The sequence below is a fragment of the Bradysia coprophila genome, unplaced genomic scaffold, assembly GCF_014529535.1.
Source record: "Bradysia coprophila strain Holo2 unplaced genomic scaffold, BU_Bcop_v1 contig_151, whole genome shotgun sequence".
Lineage (NCBI taxonomy): Eukaryota > Metazoa > Arthropoda > Insecta > Diptera > Sciaridae > Bradysia > Bradysia coprophila.
In genome coordinates this window covers 4611588-4635945 of record NW_023503423.1, presented here as the reverse complement: position 1 = coordinate 4635945, position 24358 = coordinate 4611588, and the positions used below count along the sequence as shown (strand labels likewise).

The 24358-nt window shown below is 36.7% G+C and overlaps 2 protein-coding genes across 5 annotated transcripts in view; one reads left to right on the top strand and one right to left on the bottom strand.

Moving 5' to 3' along the window:
- Positions 1–642: 642 nt before the first annotated feature.
- LOC119074597 (probable 4-coumarate--CoA ligase 1) lies at positions 643–13974 on the bottom strand. 3 transcript variants are annotated; one of them, XM_037180841.1, is made up of 8 exons: positions 13817–13918; positions 13395–13537; positions 6621–6944; positions 3415–3625; positions 3124–3312; positions 2624–2992; positions 2448–2562; positions 643–1423 (listed from the first exon to the last, which is right to left on the bottom strand). In XM_037180841.1, exons 3-8 carry the CDS (start codon positions 6879–6881, stop codon positions 778–780), a joined length of 1791 nt encoding a protein of 596 aa, XP_037036736.1. In that variant the 5' UTR covers positions 6882–6944; positions 13395–13537; positions 13817–13918; the 3' UTR covers positions 643–777. The 3 variants fall into 3 exon arrangements, with proteins under 3 accessions (XP_037036736.1, XP_037036735.1, XP_037036737.1); XM_037180840.1 differs by lacking the exon at positions 13395–13537 and having other exon boundaries at positions 13817–13974; XM_037180842.1 differs by lacking the exons at positions 13395–13537; positions 13817–13918 and adding an exon at positions 7003–7114.
- An 8733-nt stretch (positions 13975–22707) lies between these two features.
- Positions 22708–24358, top strand: part of LOC119074563 (potassium voltage-gated channel protein eag) — a 97044-nt gene continuing 95393 nt past the window's right edge. For both annotated transcript variants that reach the window (XM_037180782.1, XM_037180781.1), the window contains exon 1: positions 22708–23007. The gene's annotated coding sequence lies outside the window, so the exon portion shown is untranslated. The remainder of the gene's footprint in view (positions 23008–24358) is intronic.

Genomic DNA, 24358 nt, shown 5'->3' with positions numbered 1-24358 from the left:
TCTTGCTGTCTATGTCGATAACAGATGACAGCTGTCTGTAACAGGCTAAAGGTTCTTTTCAATGAAGTCAAAACAGAGTTGCTCTTTTCGTCACTGATTTATGAAAAAGTCGTTGCCTTTATTCAGAAAAACTTTGTATTTGAACATTGCTATTTAAGGCACCACGATATGCAACCTCTAGCCCCCTGTGATAAGTATACATCTAGTGCCTTTTATCATTTCGCTGTAGCGAAGTTCGTGACAACTTCAAGAACAAAGTACATTAGTTACGGGCGCAGATGCCGTATTTCGTAGAGTGCTTGTGGATATGTAATTTGAACTCACGATCTTTACCTTTCCGGGCGATGTTCTAACTTATAGGGCTTATGTATTCATGCATAGAATGTGTCACCAAAAAGATCAACCAGATCAATCAGATCGGAACTGCGTCACTATTTTTCCTGTCACTATTTTGCAAAGAACGTTTGATGAGAAAGCTGCTTAGTTTTTGATTTCTTTTTTTCTTCAATTCGTTTACTACAGGCTTCATGAAGTCTTCTCTTCTTCCTGTTTGTCTCACAATTATATAGATGAAGTGGTCGATTAATGACTAGGTCCAATCATCGAAATAAAAATCCTGTCTTCTTATATAAAAGTCTTTCGTGTATATTCAATTGTAAGGAAATAATGATAATCAAACCGGAACCAACCAGAAATACGTCAAAAATTTAACAGAAGATATCAAAAACCACAGCACGATTCAATACAAATCCTAATACCTAGACAACATCCTTGTTCTTATCGTGTAGCCCATTCTTCTTTCAATTGACGGCGCATAATTTTCCCCGTCGCATTTTTCGGTATTTGTTTGGTAAACGTAATTCCACCGTCTAAATGCTTGAAGGCGCTCACCTTCTGTGCAACATAATCTTGTAGCTCCTTTTCGCTCACTTGAACACCTTCTTTTGCAACAACATAACCGTGCGGCAGTTCACCATGCGTTTCGTGCGGAATTCCGATAACGGCGGCATCGACGACTTTCGGATGGTCGCGTAAAATCTCTTCCAATTCGGCTGGCGGCACTTGGAATCCCTTCACTTTGATGAGCTCCTTCAGTCGATCCGTTACATAAAAGTAGCCATCCTCATCGTAATGCCCCAAGTCTCCAGTTCGCAGCCAATTGTCTGCGATCAACGTTTCGTCGGTGGCTTGTTGGTTGTTCAAGTAGCCTTTCATGTTGTTCGGACCTTTAACCAAAACTTCACCATTTTCGTTCGGACCGAGTCCTTTGTATGTTGGATCATTTATGTCAACGATTTTTGCTTCTGTACCGGATACGGGTCCACCAACTGATGCAAAATTCTTACATCCTTTGACACTCATTAGAGTGGCCGGTGATGTTTCGGTGAGGCCATAACCTTGGATGAAATCGCATTGTGGTGCCCTGTGGAAGTGGAATAATTCTTTCGTGAGATAAAATTTGGAGTGATGGAGATTCAAAAAATGTTTCATTCAAAGGTTCCGACTCACAACTTTTTGATTTTCATTTTTTAGCCCAAACGCCGACAAGCACACTATACGAACAGAGCTTGACTACTTGCAAGTAATTTTGTTCTTATTTGTCGATTGTTTTTATAAAAACCACCCGTTTCCCATTTTTTGTCTATTAAGAGGCATGGTTACATAGCTGAAATTGTAGCCTAAATTTGTGCGTTTCGCATTTCAACTTCAGTGACTAAATTTGAATAAACCGATGACATTTCTCAGAGATGGTTGGACTGCCACCAACAAATCTATTTTTATTGAAAGCTACCACATTTGTGGTGGTTTTTGACGTCATACAGTTCCAAAACGCCCAAATATAGACTAATAATTTCAAGTTAGTATCCAAGCATCTTAACAACAGGTGTGATGTGCGTTGAGACCATCTTTCATCGGGATAAATCAATTGTAAAACATGAAAATGTTCACATTTTACACTTTGGTCACTGTGAATCTTATGAATGATTGACGAACACGCTTACATGGCATTGTATTGGTAGATATGTAACAATCAAATGTTTTTATCGCCGAATTAAATAATTGAATCCGAAGCAAAATAATTGTGAGATAAGCGACTATATCAGTACTATACCTTAGAAGTAAATAGCATTGCTATCTACGCTCAATACGATGTTGAATGGATCTCAATAAAACTTAAAAATGAAAGAACCGAAGCGATTAGATTGAGTTATCTTATTAACGGTATTAATCACAGATATCATCTTCGCCCTGGCTTCGTTATCTTTTCATTTCAGGCATAGTTAAGACGTTAAGAGTAATTCATTAAACGGAAAAATGTTTTGCTTGACTTGCCTGCGATACGCTGAATTTTACATTTTCTCAGATTTTTCTATGAGCAAACAACAGTTAATCGAAAGTTATTGAGCCACCCGCAAAGCAACGGACAGGTTGTAATGAACACTCACTTTTTTATAAGTCTTTCAACATCTGAGCTTCCAATTGGTGCTGCTCCCGACACGACCACTCTCACACTCTCCACATGCTTCGGAGTAATGCTAGGATGTCCGCCAAGGAACAATACTGCAACGAACACATTCGATCAATCAAAATTGGTTTTCACTCCTAGATCGACAGCACTCACTTATTGGTGGTACCAGATGTAAAATGGATCCCTTCTCCACTATCACCGCCTTCATAAACGTTTCCGGATGGAATTTCGGTAGAGAAATGATTTTTGTCCGCAACTTCAATTTCGACATCAAGCAAACGGTAAAGCCGTAAATGTGAAAGAAAGGCAACACTGCTGGGCAGACTGCCTGGAAGTCGCGCGTTGTTTCATCTATCAGTGGGGTGTCCGGCAACGGTACATGAAGCTGTTCGCAATTTATAACGATATTGTCGTGGCTTAGCATCACACCCTTTGAAGTGCCGGTGGTGCCAGACGAAAATGGTAAAATTGCGGTGTCACTGGGCAACACATCGTATTTGATTAAATCACCGAAATTAACGTCTGCAAGTGGATATAAACAGTGAAAGTTATGACCGTTTTCGTCGCTTAGAATAACAATTCGCTAGACACATAACGAGCATAATCATCAAAAATGTGTTGTTAAACACATTCTACACTGTACTCACACCAACCTTTTGTTCTAATGAGCTCGTAAAAATTAATGGCATCGGCTGGTAGTGACTGATCTTCAGTAGTCTTTATCGAAATGATTTTTATCGGTTTTTTCGTCTGTGCAATGGCTGTCTGAAGAACTGAATGTATCTCGGGAATACCAATTATTAATTTCGCACCACTGCTCAACAGTTGCTTGCAAATTTCATCTGAAATTAATGAAAATATTGTTCTGTCGGAGTCGCAATCGATGTCTACATTCACTCTTCAAAGTCGAGGTACAGAAGGAAAAAAATGTTCTCATCAATTACCGGATGTGTAAATGGGATTAACGGACGTAGCAACGATTCCAGCTTCAATTGTAGCCAGTGCAGCTATTGCAAATTCAGGTATATTCGGTAAACAAATCGCTAACACATCTCCCTGTTTCAGGCCGAATTGCGTTTGGAATCGTACGGCCAAAGCCGAGGTATGGTCTCGTAACTGTGCATACGTGTATTCCCTTCCGGTTTCGCCGCATTTCTGGAAAATATTGTGCAACAAATGGTTATTTGTTTACCAAGGGGAGGAAATAGGAAATGCAAACAATGGCAAAAGTTTACGGCCAGAGCGAAGCAAGTGCGGAACTTTGCTCGAGTTAGACTTTCTTATTTTGAATAACGATTTTGTTTCACCATTTTCAAAACCAAAACAATGTGACAGTACCAAAGAGCAAAACTCATTTTCATGCTAGCGATGCGAAAATCCTTATTTTGTCCACTATGAAGCGTTTGTGAAAATGCCATTTTGTTGTTATTCTCAGAGGCGGATTCAGCCGTATTGGGTGAGAAAATGATCATTTTGTCACCTAAAATAGCTGAATACGAAGCATGAAAAACGTTGTGCTCTCCCCGGGGAGAAATAGGAAATTAAACCATGAGAGAATTACGGCCCTCGCTTCGCTCTGGTCAATAACAAATAACTAGTTCAACCTATGGAAACAAGAGGTGAAAAAATCAACATTTTCCCACCTGAACTGTCAACAAAACGCCATCTTCTCACCGCATTTGAGTGGAGAAAATAATATTGCTCACGCCACACGGATGAAATAGTACATTGAATGACAAGGGGCGAAAGTAAAAAAATTCAACCGTGTGCGAGAGTTGATGCCCGCGCCGAAGGCAAGGGCCTCAATCGCACAGGTTGAATTTTTTTACTTTTGCCCCGAGTCGTTCATACTATTTTTTTTGATACCAACATCGAAAGTTGATACGTATCGCAAACAGCAGAACAAAATGTTGAAATATGAAGGCATTTAGCCACAAAATGCGGGGGTCCAGGGGGCGGCAGCCCCCTGGTATATAAAAAATTTAATTATTTAGCCATCACAACAACAACACACACAAAAATTAACAAATAACTAACAAATCATTCAGCAACAAAAAGTATCAACTTCGTATGTTAATTTCAATAAGCGCACTGGCGCACGCTTTATTTCAATTTTGATCGCAGTACACTTGTTGACAAGAGTCGACTATTACATTATGTAGTCGACTTTCGCATTATGTATATTGACTTTCGCTTTATGTATTCTTTCTTTCTCCCCGCTCAAACACATAACTTGCATTTTTTTACTTTCGCCCCGGATTTCGAGGGCGAAAGTATCAACTTTCGATGTTGGTATCAAAAAATAGTACATTGAATGACAAGGGGCGAAAGTAAAAAAATTCAACCGTGTGCGAGAGTTGGAGCCCGCGCCGAAGGCAAGGGCTCTAATCGCACAGGTTGAATTTTTTTACTTTTGGCCCGAGTCGTTCATACTATTTTTTTTGATACCAACATTGAAAATTGATACGTATCGCAAACATCGCAACAAAATGTTGAAATAAAAAGGCATTTAGCCAGAAAATGCGGGGGTCCAGGGGGCGGCAGCCCCCTGTTATATGAAAAATTTAATAATTTAGCCATCACAACAATAACACACACAAAAATTAAGATATAACTAACAAATCATTCAGTAACAAAAAGTATCAACTTTGTATGCTAATTTCAATAAGAACACTGGCGCACAGTGTTTTACAATTTTGATCAAAGTATTCTGCATAATATGAGCGGATTTTGTTGACAACTCGACTCATTTCTCTCATTTTCTGTGACGTCAGTCACTTTCGCTGTTCGTTCAGTTGCGTTCGCTCTTCGTTAAGTACTTTCTCCCCGTGGGATGCATTTTTTTACTTTCGCCCCTCATATGCGGGGCGAAAGTATCATTTTTCAATGTTGGTATCAAAAAATAGTACATTGAATGACAAGGGGCGAAAGTAAAAAAATTCAACCGTGTGCGAGAGTTGGAGCCCGCGCCGAAGGCAAGGGCTCTAATCGCCCAGGTTGAATTTTTTTACTTTTGTCCCGAGTCGTTCATACTATTTTTTTTGATACCAACATTGAAAATTGATACGTATCGCAAACATCGCAACAAAATGTTGAAATAAAAAGGCATTTAGCCAGAAAATGCGGGGGTCCAGGGGGCGGCAGCCCCCTGGTATATGAAAAATGTAATAATTTAGCCATCACAACAATAACACACACAAAAATTAAGATATAACTAACAAATCATTCAGTAACAAAAAGTATCAACTTTGTATGCTAATTTCAATAAGAACACTGGCGCACAGTGTTTTACAATTTTGATCAAAGTATTCTGCATAATATGAGCGGATTTTGTTGACAACTCGACTCATTTCTCTCATTTTCTGTGACGTCAGTCACTTTCGCTGTTCGTTCAGCTGCGTTCGCTCTTCGTTAAGTACTTTCTCCCCGTGGGATGCATTTTTTTACTTTCGCCCCTCATATGCGGGGCGAAAGTATCATTTTTCAATGTTGGTATCAAAAAAATGGTTTTAACACGGTAATCTTCGATGCAACCAGCGATAATTTCCTATCAGACTTAACTACCGGAAAATTTATATCGTGATAACAACAGAGTCAAAGCTTAAAATCATAAAATGGTGTACTTTGACCCTTACATCACAATACACAATTATCGAGATGGTAGTTCGAAACACCAATTAAACTGGTTACTGTAAACACAATTTCATTCCGATTAAATTAATAGACGTGCAGCATGAGCCAGTTATTATGGAATGCGAATTTCAATTGATGAAATGTACAGATTGGTTCGTTGACTTGCAAAGGATGTATTAGGAGATTCAATTTAGATGTTCAGTGTATCAATTAATGCGGTTATTGAGAAGTGAGTGTTCATCAGTATGTGTTATGGTCAATTTGCGATATAATTTTACCACATTCTCGAACTAAGAATAATTTTTTTTTGAAAATTCTCGAAATTGTCCAAAAATGTTCAAGAATTTTTAAGAGTTTAACTGACAAAATTCCCGAATATTTTACAAATTTTCGAAAGAAAATTCCTGGAAATAGAGCCTGGAGTCGCTCAAACCGTATCAGTGCTGTGCTGCTCAGCCCTACTTTCACTACATCCAATTTTTCTAGAATTCAATCAAGCACAAGAATTGATACTCACAATAGCACATTTGTCCTGAAATTTGTTCAAATCCTGCCAGATATACTGATCGATGGTCATATTCTGCATGCTTACATCGTTGAATGCACTCGTTCGTATGTATCCTTCTTCCGGCGAATACCGAAACGAATCCTTCATACTGTACGGTGCGATTGCCTCTTTATGTTTTTGTTGCGAAGCGCTGCATGAACTTATAAACCGATTTTGTATTATTCGACATCCACTGTTCAATGCGAGACGATTGGTTGCATTGCGGATCATGTTGGTTTTTTAATTGTCTTTGATTCGGGGTCACTTATTTTCGATTGTTTAAAGTTGGTTGCGCTTTAAAAAAGTAAAAAAGAATTTATTGAAATTTCAATACAATGAGAGGGTCAGTTACGTATATTATAGTTGAAGTGGTTTCAACTTTTTTAATTGTTTATCCTCGTCGTACAGACAACGACACTGACTAAATACAATGAAAATCTAAAAGCAAATCTTATCCACAGAAAGCAACTGATTGTCGCCGAAATGAACCGAATTGTATTTATCTAATCTATAAGTTCGAAGGCCTAACATTGGCTTATTTATAGACCCTTTTTATTGTATAGTCTCTATCATCGCAAAGAATTCTTCCCATGATTTATTTCTCGCTAATGAAATCGAACTACGTAAAATTGTGACAATAAATGGCATTTTATCGCCAAAAAACATACGTACAAACAACCACAATCATGGTTACAAGTGTTTCATATAGTGCTTACATATTGAATATACGAACAAAAATGAACTTTTGATTCTCAAGCTCAATTTTCAATTCGAATTAGAGTATCAATCAAAGCATCAATCATATTTCTGAACGATTTGCGTGCTCAAAAGTATCTGTTCCATAGAGGAAAAAAAATGGAAATGAAAAATCGGTTTGAGTTAACCCTCGATTTAACCTGCTGGTAAATTAGATCAAGTGAAATCGAGAATCGAGTGCCCAATTTTTATATTTTTCATTCTTCGCATCCCCAGCGACTGTAACAGCATTATTATTCGGTAAAACCATAAATATTTCGTCGAAAATTGATTTATTTACTGAGATGTGTCTGTTTGCCAATGTAACCCAATACCGTAATGAGATGGAAAGTGGCTGAAAACACAGTCAACATAGAAATGGATATGATGCTGTTGCGTGTATAGTCAATAGTAATCAACTTCACAAAAAGAACGACAAATATCCATGGGAAAATCGTCGAATGGCAAGGTCTTTGTGCGTGGTTGAATGGCATTGAGAAAGAAAAACTTGTTTAAACAGAAGGACATTTCATGGTAACACTCTGCCCGGTTTCGATATTTATATTTTTTTAATCTGCATCGAGATTTATGGAGATGTAGGCAGTAGATTGAATTTAGTGTAATCATGGCCCTATGTTAGTGAAGGGCCGTGACGCAAGTCTGTTCACACTAAAAATTTAAAAAAAAATCCGTATGACTGAGGAATCATGGGCCTGCTCTTCGCTCCTACTACTTCCCACTTATTTTATTCGTAATTTGGGCGTCCATACGAGTTCAACGAGCTATCGCACGCCAAATAAGGTTAAAAATTGGCCGAGATAATTAATTTCAAAACTTGGAAATTTGTATGAAGAAATTGATTTTGAAATTGATGAGTTTTATCCACCTTTGTCACTTTGTCTTTCTGTTACAACGAAACTTTTGAATTTACCGGTGGATTAAGCTGAAAATTTTAGGATATGTCAAGCACGTAATTCTAAGAAACTAATTTGAAGGAATTTTCATAAAAGCTTATAATTTCGGAGCTATGAGCGTGTTAAGCTATGGGACTTATAACTTAGAAAATGTGACAGACAGAAAGTTCCTTTGAAAGACAAATTGATAAAGTTTCACATTCTAGTAGACACTTGTTTCATGGCTGTCTCCAAAAATCGCTCATAAGAGCTATGAGCGTTGCAAGGACGATCTATGTCAGAAAATATGACAGATACAAAGTTCGTTTAAATGACAAATTTATAGAATTTCGTCGAATTTTCGATTTTCGTCAAATTTTTGAATTTCGGCTTTTTGAATTTCGTCAAATTTTTGATTTCCGTCAAATTTTCGAGTTTCGTCAAATTTTCGTATTGATCAAATGATCAAATTTCGTTAAATGAAAGCTGTAAGGTTCAGATCAAAGAGAAAGTTATAGAGAAGAATATTTCATTCAAACTGCACAAACTGCGACGAAATTCTAAAAAATTAGAACTTACAAACGAGCTTATATCGCTCAAAACCACTTATGACTTATAGTGGAATTGTGACGCAAGTCCTGTTATCCCAAAAGAACAAATATTGAACTGATATCGGTGTAGGTGACGCTTACAGATTCGACACGCAAAAAGATATGCGACACAAATGGCAGCTGATGACCCAAAAATTTTTGGAAAGAAAATTATAAAAAAAATTGCGTCAAAAAGTGGCAGATATTGAGGAAGGAAACTTTTTAGAATTGTGAAATATATTACTTTAAAGAATTGAATTCAAACGGAAAAAAACCAAATCATCTGCCACTCGACGCAATTTTTTTTTGTTAAAATTTTCATCCTACAGTCGAAGAAATTTAGTTTTCGGGTTTTCCAAAGGTATTAATCTTATTTAACCCACACTTTATCCCACAACAATGGAATCCACAAATTTAAATTTAGTTAACTCAGCGGTCGCAATGACGGCGCTGCAGTCACGATTTCAAAATGTGATATAGGGTGGATAAACTAAATGGTTTTGGTTACATTTTCTCTTGGTTTTTAATTATTACATCAGGCTTCTAAATTAAGAGTACCTTTATGCAATATAAACCGTTTGAGTTTGAAAAAAGATGTTTTGTATCAGTGAACGATATAGGAAAGCGTTCAGTACGTCTCAACATACAAAAGAACGTAAAATATAATTGTACATTTAGCCACCCTACGTCCGTCATCGCTTCTATTGTCTTCAAAAACATATTGTGTGCTTGTCATGATATGTATCAGACGTTTGTTTATTTATGTGTCTCATCTAAAATGCTGGCCAGCAAAATTTTGATCATTAAATTCAACGGCAAAATTGATCTAAATGTTAAAATAATTGTGAATAATAGTGAAGTTAATGTAGTTTTGTTTTCTCTTCATAAAGGAATTTGCATCAGTTCGATGTAAAGTGCGGAGCACCATTAGAAAAAAAAACTTGTCGCTGAAGAATGATCAAAAAGTTGCTGGACGCAGTAGCTACAATTAATGCTTTGCAGGATATAGAATAAAAATTATAGAAACACCAAGAGCCGTCCATTTGAAATCTTCACAATCATCATTTCAACTAAAGGCTTTTTTTAACGAAACGCAGATTCGGAACATTCTTTTTCGCCAAATTACAATTTGACATAGGAAATAAATTCAACTCTTTGTATAAGTGAAGCTCATGATTGAGCTCAATCATGAAAACAGAATCTGGTCAGGAATAAGATAAGAATATGAATATATGACGAACTTCAAAGTTCCTGATTTATAATCCTGAGATGCTTGCTCATGCAATTATGCGATTTACGATTTCCAAAGAATTTTAATATCAACTTTTAGACAAAATAACAATTTCCAAGTCTGTTTTCTATTTGATTTATTTGATGTATTTCCGACCTCGTTCTAGGGTAATAAAATTTTCTGTGGATTATTTGTAACTTAATGAAAATATTAAGATGGAAAACCTCAGAAACATTCACATAAAAATTATGCTTTCCTAACTAATGTTGAAATAGCCTTTTTGCACTCATTAGGAACTTAGGAAAATAACTACTGGGCAGTCGAGACGGTTTACTTGTAGCCCGAAATTATATTTTGGCTTCGTAGAACACAGATAAACACAAGAGAGAGGAAATTTATGATATGCAGTACATACTGTCCCGTACAATCTTTTTCTAAATAAAAGTTATAGTCAAATCGACAATATTGTATTATTTGGCGATTTGTCATATTTTGGAGTTTCTTCACACTTTGGCGATTTTTCTTGACAATTCATCATATTTAGTTGATTTGTTAAATCATCAAGAAAAGTCTCAGAAGTGTGAAGAAACGCCATAAAGACAAATTTTCAATTCTCTATGATCCTTGGAGTTTCTTTACTCTTTGGCGATATTTCTTGGTTTTTCTTCACATTATGGCGATTTTTCTTGTTGATTTAACACATCAACCATAATGATGAATTGCCAAGAAAAATCGATAGAGTGTGAAGAGAAAAATCGCCAGAGTGTGAGGAAACGCCAAAGTGTAAAAATACGTTTTTGAAATGTCTCTACATTATCTTTCGTAAAATGATAGTGTCCTCGGGATCTTTCGTGACAGTATGAATTCCTTAGGATCGAACAAGATGCCGTTACCTGACGTAAAATAAGAGTTTCCTTAGGATCGAACCAGGCAGCATTTCGTAACTTTTATAAAAGGATAGATTCACTAGCTTCGAACAAATAACGCCTTTTAGATAAATTTCGTAAAAGGATAAATTTCAAAGGATTTCTTTAATCACCACGAAGAATCGCCAAAGTGTGAAGAAACGCAACAAAGACAAATTTATCATTCTTTGTTTTTGCCGGCGTTTCTTCATCCCTTGCCAATTTTTTGTTTTTGGCGATTCTTCATGGGAATCATGATTAATGACGGCTAAGAGCTTTAGCGAAAACGAATGAGATGTTCCGATCCGAATCTGCGAGCGAACTTCCGTTTCGTTAAAAAAAACCTTTAGTTGAAATGATGATGATGAAGATTTCAAATGGACGGCTCTTGGTGTTTCTCTAATTTTGATTCTATATCCTGCAAAGCATTAGTTGAAGCTATTGCGTCCAGCAACTTTTTGATCATTCTTCAGCGACAAGTTTTTTTTCTAATGGTGCTCCGCACTTTACATCGAACTGATGCAAATTCCTTTATGAAGAGAAAACAAAACCACATTAACTTCACTATTATTCACAATTATTTTAACATTTAGATCAATTTGGCCGTTGAATTTAATGATCAAAATTTTGCTGGCCAGCATTTTAGATGAGACACATAAATAAACAAACGTCTGATACATATCATGACAAGCACACAATATGTTTTTGAAGACAATAGAAGCGATGACGGACATAGGGTGGCTAAATGTACAATTATATTTTACGTTCTTTTGTATGTTGAGACGCACTGAACGCTTTCCTATATCGTTCACTGATACAAAACATCTTTTTTCAAACTCAAACGGTTTATATTGCATAAATTTACTCTTAATTTAGAAGCCTAATATAATAATTAAAAACCAAGAGAAAATGTAGCTAAAACCAAAATTTAATTAGCCACCCTATATCACATTTTGAAATCGTGACTGCAGCGCCGTCATTGTGACCGTTGTGTTAACTAAATTTAAATTTGTGGATTCCATTGTTGTGGGATAAAGTGTGGGTTAAATAAGATTAATACCTTTCGAAAACCCGAAATCTAAATTTCCTCGACTGTAAAATTTTTCGGGTCAAATTTTTGATGATAAAAGTCTCGCGATTTTAGACGATTTGTAATCAGCCACGTTTAGCTTTTCGTTGTGCATATCGATGCTGCAGTTATCGAATCTAACTCTCTAAACAAATGAACTTCTGATTCAATCTGTTTGGTGATTAAACCATAAATACGTTCACTACTTCAGAATCGATATCAACAGGAGGCGGTTGACGCTACTACCTACGTCTCTGTTAGCAACGCACTTCAAGTAAAAGTGGTACTCTAAATAGGGTAGTGAAACTTGACAGTGCTACATACAAGATTTTACACTGTAAAAAGAGTGGGGATAAAATTTCTTGCAAATAGTACTCCATTTGGCAGGTGTCAATCGAAGCACTTTTGCTTGAACTGCGTTGCTGTTAGGCAATTGAGATAATTTTACACGGTATGACCTATTAGGCCTATTCTCAACCTTAGATAAAGTGACTTGGGGTAGATTCACAAATTATGCACGCTCTTCAGGGGGAGAATCTGTAAAAAGCGGAGGTTTAGAATTTTCTCTATTCATTTTGGCTAAATCAGGAAAGGAGTGGCTGAAATTCGTTATTTGTGAATGGCTCCTAAAGCTTGAGCACAGAACACAAACTTTGTACAAGTTCATTATTCATAAGAGACGGATGATGGGAATTCTAATAAGATCTCGAATTTGATTCGTAGCTATCAATCAGGTATCAAAGCACTACAAAAATTCGTCCAGTTAAACAACACCGCCAACCAGTTGCTTTTTTGGTTCTACTTTTAACTGGACGATACGTGGTTGAAATTGATTGTAAGTATTTTATCCAACAGGCCGATTACACTGTTTAACTGTTCGCTTTCAGTTGTCATTTTATTGTCAGGCATATGTTAAAACAAACACCAGACATTATTGTCAAAACTCTATGCGAGCATAAGCAAGATAAAAGATATCAAAAATATGAAAAAATAATGTAACGACAGACTCTGGTGCTGGTCGTATGTAGATTCACTGATCGTGTATATCGTATCACGTTTTATCGTTCTTTTTTTGCACTCAGATCCAAAGTCCAATCTTTTGTGTAAACCGTAGAGTAAATGAATATAAACTTCGAGCTTAATGTCACTGGCGAATGTTATTGATGAAAAAATGACAATACGATTAACGGAGAGTTCATCGATCGCTAGTGCGAAGGTCCTTCTTTAACGGAAAAGAATAGGAAAATGGTTCTCTGAGAGTGAAATGAACACACTTAGAATCGATGGAATGTTGATCACCGGTTGTTGTTTTGGTAGATACCTGATTGTTAACACACAGAGATGTTTCCCAATCACTTTCACATCTGTAACCGTATACACACAATATGTTGCGTGTTCTGTCAGTAAATACCTTTTTTTTATATTCGCACTTGCGTGTTCTATTTTAAATTCTATGCGGAAGTACTGAACCATGAAATGACAATTATTATTTCTCTCTCAACGAATATTGAAACGACTGTTTCCCATTCAGCGTATCATCAATTTCGTAAAAATCATACGTTGGAATGGAACAAATTTTTGAATCCAGCGAGTACATGTTTAAAACACACGAACATATTAGCATAGACAAATGGTAGATGAAGAAAAAAATGATTTCCGAAAAATTCTATAACCAAAGAATCGACCAATAATTCACACTATGAATGAAAAATGTAAACGAAAAACACTTTCGTGTAACAATACCTCAGGTAACAACAAAACGAATAGTCAATGTGTTTTCATAAAAACTCGTAAAATACAACAGCGTCGTATACCTCTTACACTGGCGACAACACAGTCTCGACTGAAAGCGCAATTTTTGTATTAAAATTTATATCCCCCATGCGACCAGCAGTTAAGTTAATTTTTTTTCTTTTTAGTTTTCATCTCAAATACACACAATTTTTAAGTTGCTCACAGTTCGTTCCAAGGTTCAACTTTATTTTATTGTGGGTTCATCATGCTACAATAAGAAATTCAATTTTTTATTTTCTTCTCAAAATGCATTTGATGCACATGTAGCATTCAGAGAACATACGGTTGATATTCAAAAGGAGAAAATGTAAAGATTGAGCCGGCAATTTTATATGAAAACAATTTCAATAAAATCCTACCGAGACGCAAGAGAGAGAATATTTTCTGTGTTTGTTTGATATTATAACTGATGTAAACTGAATGTTTCAATAGCTACATATAGCACATAGTCATGTGCAAATTTAAAAAGTGAATTGGTGTGCGTATTATGGATGGATGTACCAATGTAGATACTCACTTTTAACACACAGCTGCTAAAGCGATTAGATGTTAAACATAATGTTCTATTGAAAGGGTTGGAAGGGAATATAGACTAGACATGAATATAATAATAGGCATCGCAAGTTTCTATTTAATTGCTTATTATACGGAAATATTGATAAATATTTTAGCTTATTTCGAATGGTCTTAGGTGATAAAATGAAGGTATGGGTTGGCCAATGTTGGCTAATTGACTAGATGCATAATTCTAAAACTAATTTTAGTAAGTATTGCACGTGAAACGGATTTCAATCGATCCGGTAAACTCGTCAGAGTTTCGCAAATTCCATTTTTTCATACACCTAGAAAAACTAAGTTAGAAACACTTGTCCTTTTTAACGAATTCCCCATTGTCAATGTTTAAATATTACAATTAAGTTTCATTACAAAGCATTTCATTAAAACAATTAAAATAAACAAAAGAAAAAACTAAAAACTAAAGAAACAAGAACTGAATAAAAATTCTTCGTTAAATTATCATATCGTGTGCTCGAGTTAATTCCCGAAAAACATGAAAAAGAAAAAATAAACATTATGTCTATGAAAAAACAAAAATTAAAAATTTAAACTAGAGTAAATAAAAATCATCGCATTCCGCCTCTGTATCGATATAGAAATCTTCTGAAGCAAGTAATCTAGTAATCTAAAGACTTCTTCTCTCCGGAAGCCTTCTTCATCAGCTTTCCTAAACTCACGAGAAACGCTTCCGTTTCGGGGCCACAGCTACCCAAACTTTCGAACGCTATCGGTTTAAACAAGTGATTCTCTTTCAGACCGACATAATGATTATGTTTCCTACGCCCTGCTAGATCCGCGACAGCTCCAGCCTTAGTCGACGAAATAGACAAATAAGACTGAGCTAAAGTATCTCGAACTGTCACGTCCCATATCAGTGACTTTCCTCTGCTCCACGGAATTAATGTCATTCCGTCTGGCCTCTTCCCATCGTCTCTCGAAATCCCTGGTGGCTGCAAGACATTAGGGACACCGGCTGACGAAAAAGCATGCGAGAAGATGTTGTTAGCATCATCGTGCCCCGGAATCCATCCTTTACTATTCTTACAAGACAATCCATGACGACCGTATTCGTCTACTAGCTTTCCACAAACACAACGATGTTCTTCGCACACCTTGCAACCCAATCTAAGCGCTACGGATATTCTTGCCGCGTTATTGTCTAAAAGTAACCCCAGATTACTTGAAGGTATAACTTGCAACCACTTTGAAGACTCTTTTGTTGATGATGCAAGTAACCTAGCACGGTCCACTGGAGAACTAGAAGCCAATAACTCGTCAAAAACCTTTCGCACACCTATCAAGTCCCATTTCTTTTGAACACTTTTAGACTTTCCGCTCAATAAAGAGTATTCAGAAGGAAGACTCTGCAAAACTGACAAAACGTCACCGTTCAACACTTTCAAATCAAACTTGCTGAGGATATCATCCGACAACTTCGAAGACTGATGGACAGACGACAAATACGCCGGATAGGCCAAATCCGAGGATTTCCTAATCCCAAGACCACCGAAAGAAAGAGGAAGAGATGCCTGCTTCCAGGGAACCACTCCAAGTTTCGTGTTTGTAATAATCTCAAGCGTAGTACGAAACATCTCATTGTCAATGTCACTTTCTAAATCTAGTACTTTAAGTATGACCTAATATTTGGGGACGAATTCCAAAAAAATATCCTAACATTCTCAAAGACTCTTCAAACCTTCAAACATTTTAGTAAATGTTCACTGAGTTTCTCAAATATTTTACCATGACTTTGATGCCAATACATTTGATGTTTGTGGGTTGAATAAACAAAAAAAAACAATCGAATCAGATGAATGTTCCTAGGCTTGTTTTGTTGGCCAAACCTTACATTTGGTGAAGGTGAGTCATCTACTTCTCTGAGAATGTTATCAACAATAGATAGATAATTTTGTTTTGCGTCGGATCACAACATAGTTAACAACTCTGACTTAAGCGCTAGGAATTTGAAAATGTAAAATATAAATTAAACATTGAATCATCATATTCCTTCCTGTTGAAAAATTGTCCAAGTTGACGTATTTGTTGAGATCAACTGGTTACTTCAAACACAGAGACCTATTAAATTCAATTGACGATTACATTAAAACAACACTTGAAACGATATGTAACTCAAAGTTCAAATGCGACAAATGGGAAATAATTTCATTGTATGCGCGTTGTGGAGGCCTCAGCGTCAGAAAGTCTACAGAACTATATTTACCGCCATTCATCAGTTCGGTGCATTCAGTAATTAATCTCGTCACATCGATTGATCCACAATTATCAGATGAGACAATGATTGCTGATTAATGGCAATGGAAGATTGGTTTACACGTTTTAATTCTATTCCTCACATCATGTCGAGTCAACGTTCATGTTATAACATAGGCATATCAGAGAAAGTAGCCAATTTGTATTTCAATTCAGACAAGGACAACGCACGATATCTTGCGTCAGCGACGGTTGAGTCGAATTTCTGGTTGGCTACACTACCATCAAAACATTTAGGCATTCTGTTGGACAACAATACATTTTGAATATCGATAGCTTTACGTTTTGGTTTAGATATATGCTCGCGTCACAAATGTGTTTGTGGAGAGATGGTTTTCAAGGATGGATTACATGGGCTGAGTTGTTAGAAAAGTGTGGGACGAATACCATGTCATTCGGAGTTAAACAACACCATTCACTTGTCATTAAAATCATCAAATCCCGCAATGCGAGAGCCTCCAGACATGTTCAGAGACGATGGGAAAAGAGTTGATGGCATAACACTTATACCATGGAGCAAGTGACAAAATTTGGTATGGGATGCTACATGCTCTGATACTATGGCGCCGTCCTACATTCATCTTTCATGTAATGGACCTGGTAAAGTAGCGACAAAAGCTGCCGGCGTTAAATTGAACAAGTACAAAAAATTACTGGAACAAAATTACATAATACTACCGTTTGTAGTCGACGTTAGGCCCATGGTGTGCCGAAGCAATACAATTCATCAATACTTTAGGAAATTTGATCCAGGAACGAACTAGTGAAAACAGATCAAAAATGTACCTGAAACAGCGAATAGGTATTGCAATACAACGCACGGACGCTGTCAGAGTTATGGGAACTTTCGGTGAAGATCATAAAGGGTTGGATGAAATATTTTATATTTTACAAAGTATTCCAGAATAATGTTGTAAACGGAATTCAATTTTGAAATAGATAAGTTTTTTTTTGTTAGGCTTATAAAATTGGTAGATGCTAGTCGCCCGTACGGGCGAATAGCGTCAGTAGTAGAAGTAGACTATTCGTCCGTACGTGCGAATAGTTTTAGTATTATAGGCATACTAATCGACCGTACGGACGAATAGTCTCAGTATTATAAGAATGCTAATCGACCGTACGGGCAAACTGACACTATTTCTTTGAAAAACATTATACTTAAATAAAGTTGAATAAGCGAAATGATATATGTATCGCCACCGTTTACAATCATGATCGTCACCACAGCCAAAAAGTACGTGCCCAGAAGATATAGGAAGGAATTCAAATGAATGAGTTGGATTTTACTATATTTTTCGATCAAAGAGAAGTAACAGGCACATATAGCTTAAGAGAAATTTTAATAGGAAGGAATACATTCCGTGCTGGTGCTGGTGCGAAGAGAGCAACCGTCTGTACTGCTGCACAATGAGGTTAAGGAAAATTAAAGTCCCGGAGCAGCTAAGGAGCTTCTAAAATAATTGGATGAAACGAAGAAGAAAAAGTTGACTCAAACAGTTGAAAGCATGGACATGCAGATCGAGCAGAATAGCATGAGCTTTGATTCAAAAAACGAAAATGAAACCGAATAGAATCGCACGAAAATTGGTACAAACGTAAAAAGCTCCGCACGACAGAGATTTCCTGAACCGGATAACCAAAAAAAATCGTGATTTCCGAAAAAAGACACCAAAGAGTAGCGAAATCTCCAGATGTTTCTCCACAACGAGGCTCTAAATATCATGAAAAACGGACGAGCTAGTGGATCCGATTCGATCCACCCAGAATTTCTGAAGAATTCTGGACCCAGATGCAGAACATAGCTTGCAGGCTTCTTCACGAACATAATCAAGACGAACACCCCACCACGAGCGTTCAAAATAACAAAAGTAATGGCACTTCTAAAACCGAACAAGAACGAAGAAAAACCAGAAACGCTAAAATTAATGGAACGTGTCCTGTACAACCGAATGGAAATTGAAAAAATCCTGCTAGATGACCAAGGTGGTTTCCGTACCGGACATAGATGCGATGACCAGGTCCTTTCACTCACCAATTACATCGAAACTGTACACGCAAATTTCGCAAGTTTTTGTACGCCGATGACAAAGCATATGCGTTCCACCACAAAAAAATTCCACGAATTGAACAAAACATTGAACGAAGACATGGTAAATTACGTTTAATACTGCCGGAAGTGGAGATTAATTCCAAACGCATCGAAAACCGTCGCATCGGCCAATACCCTCCCTAGCAACCAAACTACAATTATTAAGGTGGTAGATACGTTTATGAATCACTGTTCGCTCGTGTTGTTGTTGTTGTGTTTAAGCCATATTAAAAATCAGCGTTTCTCAAACTTATTTTCCCCCCTAAGTCGATTTTTTGAGAGAGTTTGGATGCTAGAGAGAGTATTGCATCGGCCTTTCACCTGAACATCCGCGCAGACTCCTTAGAGCTAAGAATCTGGTTCAACGTCTCGTGTCTAAAACATGAATTCAATCCAGCCTATTTGGGAGTCACGCTCGACCGTTCGCTAACTTTGAAACAAGAAGAAAATCAGCACAAGAAAAAACTTGCTGAACAAATTAACCGGCACCACTTGGGGTGTATCCGCATCGTGCCAACAAACAATGAATACGATGAATACTGCTGCTCCTCGTGGATAAACAGCGCACACACACGAAAAGTAGACACACAACTCAACGAAGCCATTGAATCGTAACTGGTACGGTCGGATCCAAACTTCTGCCATGGCTCTACGCTCTCTGTGATAAAGCACCACCAGAAGTAATAAGGTAACACGTTTTTCTAGAGAATACCAAAAAGTCCTGTCGATTCCCAACATACTTCTCGGCTGTAATTCCGGAAACCGTCTATCGCCACTGCAACGCAAGCACACGAACACATCTTCGACACCAAACATTCATGGAAAGTGACATGGGAAGACTCTGGTATGCAAATAGTATTTTTCGTCTTCGCCTCGTTAGGACAAGCTTAAGACGTGTCCTGAAAAAATTCTGCTTTCGTCACAAGTCACGAATTACGTTTTCTGTGCCGTAAGGATCATAATGAGACGAAAAACAAAACAAAAACATTTCAACAATTTCAGCTTTTCTTAGCAATCACTTTTCGATCGTAGGTGCAGTGACGAAATACGTCGAATTATGATTCTAAGGCCCAGAAACTCACACTGGTGCAATTTAAACAGAATTCGTACGGGCGAATAGTCGTAGTATTATAAGAGTACTATTCATCCGTACGGGCGAATAGTGTCAGTATTATAAGAATATTACTCGCCCGTACGGGCGAATAGTCTTAGTATTATAAGAATACTATTCGCCCGTACGGACGAATAGTGTTAGTATTATAAGAATGCTATTCGCCCGTACGGGCGAATAGTCACTACGTATAAAATTCATTTCGCATAACTAGGCCCCATCTTTTGGATGGGTCAGATCCCTTGACTGACTGACTAATTTTCTCAAGAAGATTTTTGTAATCCGAGCAAAAAAAAATCACTCTAAAAGTTATATAAAAGTACAAGGGTATGCGTCCAGTAGCAAAGTTTAGCTTAGAGATTCTTATTCCCTTTACTTAAATACCACAGATTCTCAATCCACATAAAAAACTTCGTTCATATCACGTACTTCAAAATGGCTCATACGTATTTTCAGTACTTAAGAGGCATCGATGCTTTGCTGAAAAGTATACATTTGGGTGATTTTTAAATACTGTCTTTTGATGATATCTTTCCACCAGAATCATTTTTCAAGTATGTACGACTGCAATAACGACCACGAATTGTTAGCTTTCAATATAAAACAGATTAGGTTGTAGCAATACTCTCTCTAGCAACCAAACTCTCAATTCTCTGTGTCAAATTCATACCTTATTTCTTCGTATTTTACAAACACTATTCTACATTTTGACTAACTACGCTGTAATTTACATGTAAAGGCTACTTGATTCTTTTACCACCTTAATAAAAGTAGTTTGTTTGCTAGAGAGGGTATTGGTTGTAGCAGTTTGACCAACCATGAGAAAACTAAGCAGTTTATAAAAATTTCGTTACACTGCTCACTTTTTTTAGAGCTAGTAAATTTTTTTTTTTATAAAAACATGGAAGAATGAGACCATGTTTTGACACCTTTTATTGGTATGCTATAGTACAATGGTAACTTATATGTTAATTTATTACTATTGATGACAATTTTTCCAACTGTCTCTCTGTGAGAGACACCCAGCCGAACGTGTGCGAGTTTTTCCATTATATTGATTAATACTACAATTTTAGATAACCACCCATCTTAAGTTTTATTGTCTGCTAACAGACCCTGGAAAGGGGCGAATTTCTCGCTTACCTCTTAAATAAAAATGGAACTCGTGTGATTCGTCCAAACTTTAATTTTTTTCTTATCATCGATACCAAGATATTACACAAAATTTTGTTTGGAATAAACCCTAGAATATTATTCCAGTATATTCCATTAACGAACTTAACCCAAAAATTTCTTTTTTAGTATTTATAATTTTCTTTTGTGGAAAACCATTAAGAATTACTCAACTTAAATTCTTTTGGGAATATCTCTCAGATCCCCCGACCGTTATGTTATAGCCCATCTTTGAACTTATCCTCGGGAATGGAATTCCCCGTCTTTGGAAATCCGTTGAGAATTAGTCAAGTTATCGAGTTATCAAGGAGGTGTCGGGGAATCTCGCACACGCGATCATAGTATGCGTCCTTTTACGACATGTAACGAAAAGTCATGACTGTGCGAGATTCACCACTTAGAGGTGAATCTCGCACACCATGAATTTGTGTGGTGTGCGAGATTACCCTACCCCGAATCATCAAAGTGTGACAAACATTTTCTATATTTTTTAAGGTTTTTGGTCATACATTCATACATTTTCAATCATAGTAGTAAACATTGTGTGACAAACATTTTAGGGTGTTTATCATCCATAAGACCCATGACTTTCAGTCAAGGGAATAATAACGCACAGAACATTTAAAAAAAAACAAAGAACTAGGATAAAAAATCACAGAAGTTACAGCTAATTATCACAGCCAATCAAAGGATCGCTTTGCACTTCTCTTAAACCTGAAGCTCAGCAATAGTAGAGCAATAGAAGTAGTAGATTGAACTGCTACGCTTTTTCTTTGTGAAAGTTAAAGAAGTGTACAATTTTGAAACTCGCACTTCATACTAAATTACGAGAGGTAAATTTCGTATCGAATGTTTATTGCTAACTACATCATATTCTCTGCTTCTTTCGGACAGAGAGGCAAAACGAGTGCTAAATCATTTCGAATAAGGAAGACGGCTGAACTGTTTTTTTAAGACGAATCGACACAACGATAAATTGTAGCATAAATGTGTGCAAAAAAATTATATTTTTTCGATGATAACTTCGTGTTCTCGTCCTTTCTCGAAAAAGTGGGACCATCGTTTTGTGTTAAAATGTGTTGTCTTTGAGTAAAAATAATAAATGTTTTCGGTGATGCAACCTACTACGAGAAAACGTAATAGTTCACCTAAATTGACACCAATTCTGAGTTTCAAAGTAGCCGACTGTAAGTCATGCCTTTTTGAAATAAATGCAATCCCCAACAGCCTCCAGATATGTTCTATTTTAATGCTAGGAACAGTTCTACGAATATATCTATCACATTAAAGAAATTGAAGGATCATAATACTGGGCGGTTGCTTTTTATTGTGACATAATTCCTTCTAAAGGGTTTGCAAAAACCTTAGGCATATTCCCCAGTTCTTCAGTATCAATTGGTACAATTTGAAAACAAAACTACTGCCAAAAAATTAGATTCCCTCCATCCTAACATTAGCAATCGACAATTTTACACCCAGCTCCGCTTGACTAATCCCGCTCTACATTATCGACAATTTTAACCTCCCCGCAAAATACCACCACCACACCACCATACCGTTATGCAACTAGTGCGCGTGTCACATTGCGAAAGGAAATTCGACGACCATATAGACGGCTAGTCTACATTTGGGGCGCAGCAAGAGCAGTCAAATAATTTTGTGGTAAACGGAAATTACATTCATTTTAAGTGGTGTATGGAACGGTAGAAGAAAATAATGCAAATATAAATATCCTTGCACTATGCAAGCTAGATCGCCCGTAATCGGACTAAGCAAAAAAAAATTATTCATTCAAAAGGAAAAATGCATGTCAATGTATAGTGTGTTTGATTCGGTTACAATAATATCGCGAATAGTTCTAGTTCCTTTATTCTTTTGATGTTGTGGATGTGTGCTCAATATATAAAAAAGAGAAAAATTCCGTTCGGTGTTTGAAATGTAAGGAAAATCTTATGCAAAAGATATTTTAATTTTTGATTCGAATTTTCTTTTTTGTAACATTTAATGTGCTCTATATGTAATCATCCGTAAAACCATAGATGTATATCAACAAAATGTAAAATGTGAACATTTTTATACATACAGCAAAACACCTTATTACACTCACACATGTACTTGATGTTTGAAAAGAACCAAAAGGAAAAATCGTTAGACCACCCCCCCATATAATAAGGTTCTATGAAGCAACGTGTTATGCATGTTGGGAAAAAAATTGTGTTTTTCATTATTATGGTAAATGGTCGGCGGCCGTTACTTCTTTTTCCTTTTTTTTTATTCATACCGAAAGCTTTTCTCATATATCTGCCATGAGCTTGCGAAAGTTTAATTCGATTTGATTAAATGTGTGCAAAATTAGGCAACCTAACGTTACCAGTGTGTAATTACGGGATTTCTTTTAACCGTGTTCTGGTTTTGTTTTTATATATTATAATGTTGTGGTGTTGGTGTTTGTGTCTTAATAATATTGCTGCATTAGCGTGGCCGAACACTTCCGATTCGGATGTCGTTTTTTGGGACTCTTTCGTTAATTTTTTTTCTTCGTATAATTAGAAAAGAAACACCGGCAGGTAACGTACACAATACATAATACATAACACACCGTACTAAGATGAATTGTTCTGATTACAAAATTGATTTTCGGTCACAACCGAAAGTCACCAGTTCAGTTCAGAAGAATTTACCCAGTCACGAATAAACTCGATTAAACTCAAGTCATACGTTTGTATTCGACTAACGTTCTCGCGATGTTATCGGGAATGAGGTTGATTTTGAATTGATTTCTCTTTGTGTTTCGCCCAACCATAATCGACCGAACGAAAAACCCCACAACGTTGTCTATACGTTTTCAACCCTATGACCACATAGATCATAGCACACACAGAGCTATGTGATCCCTACAACGGGATTATCATATGAATGTACAAATGCATAAAACGCAATTTTATACGGCAAATGAAATCGAGTACCAAGAGAGAGAGGGAATTCCATTGTTTGGCTGTAAATAAATTCTCAACGTCTGAATGTCGTTTTCTTTTTTTATCCCCATTTTGTCATTCATTTCGGTATTACATGTAATCTCTGCTCGTCTGGGTTTTCTGGCATCATTGCGAACAAAATGTTTTGCATTTCAAAACAACGGGCTGCACTACAACAGTATAGCATCAGGGATAAACTTTTAAAGAGTTCAAAATTACCATTCGGAACGAAGAGATAATCTTGCGAAAAGTTAATTGAAAGTTTTGTATGCAGATGAGCTTTGGGATTCGTTTTCAAAAATTAAATCTCCGAT

Coding starts and splice junctions, on each gene's coding strand:
- LOC119074597 (XM_037180840.1), bottom strand. CDS start 6,881: ATGATCCGCAATGCAACCAATCGTCTCGCATTGAACAGTGGATGTCGA. Junction 3,626..6,620: donor TTCAGGACAAATGTGCTATT/GTGAGTATCAAT, acceptor AATATTTTCCAG/AAATGCGGCGAAACCGGAAG. Junction 2,563..2,623: donor ACATCTGGTACCACCAATAA/GTGAGTGCTGTC, acceptor TGTTCGTTGCAG/TATTGTTCCTTGGCGGACAT.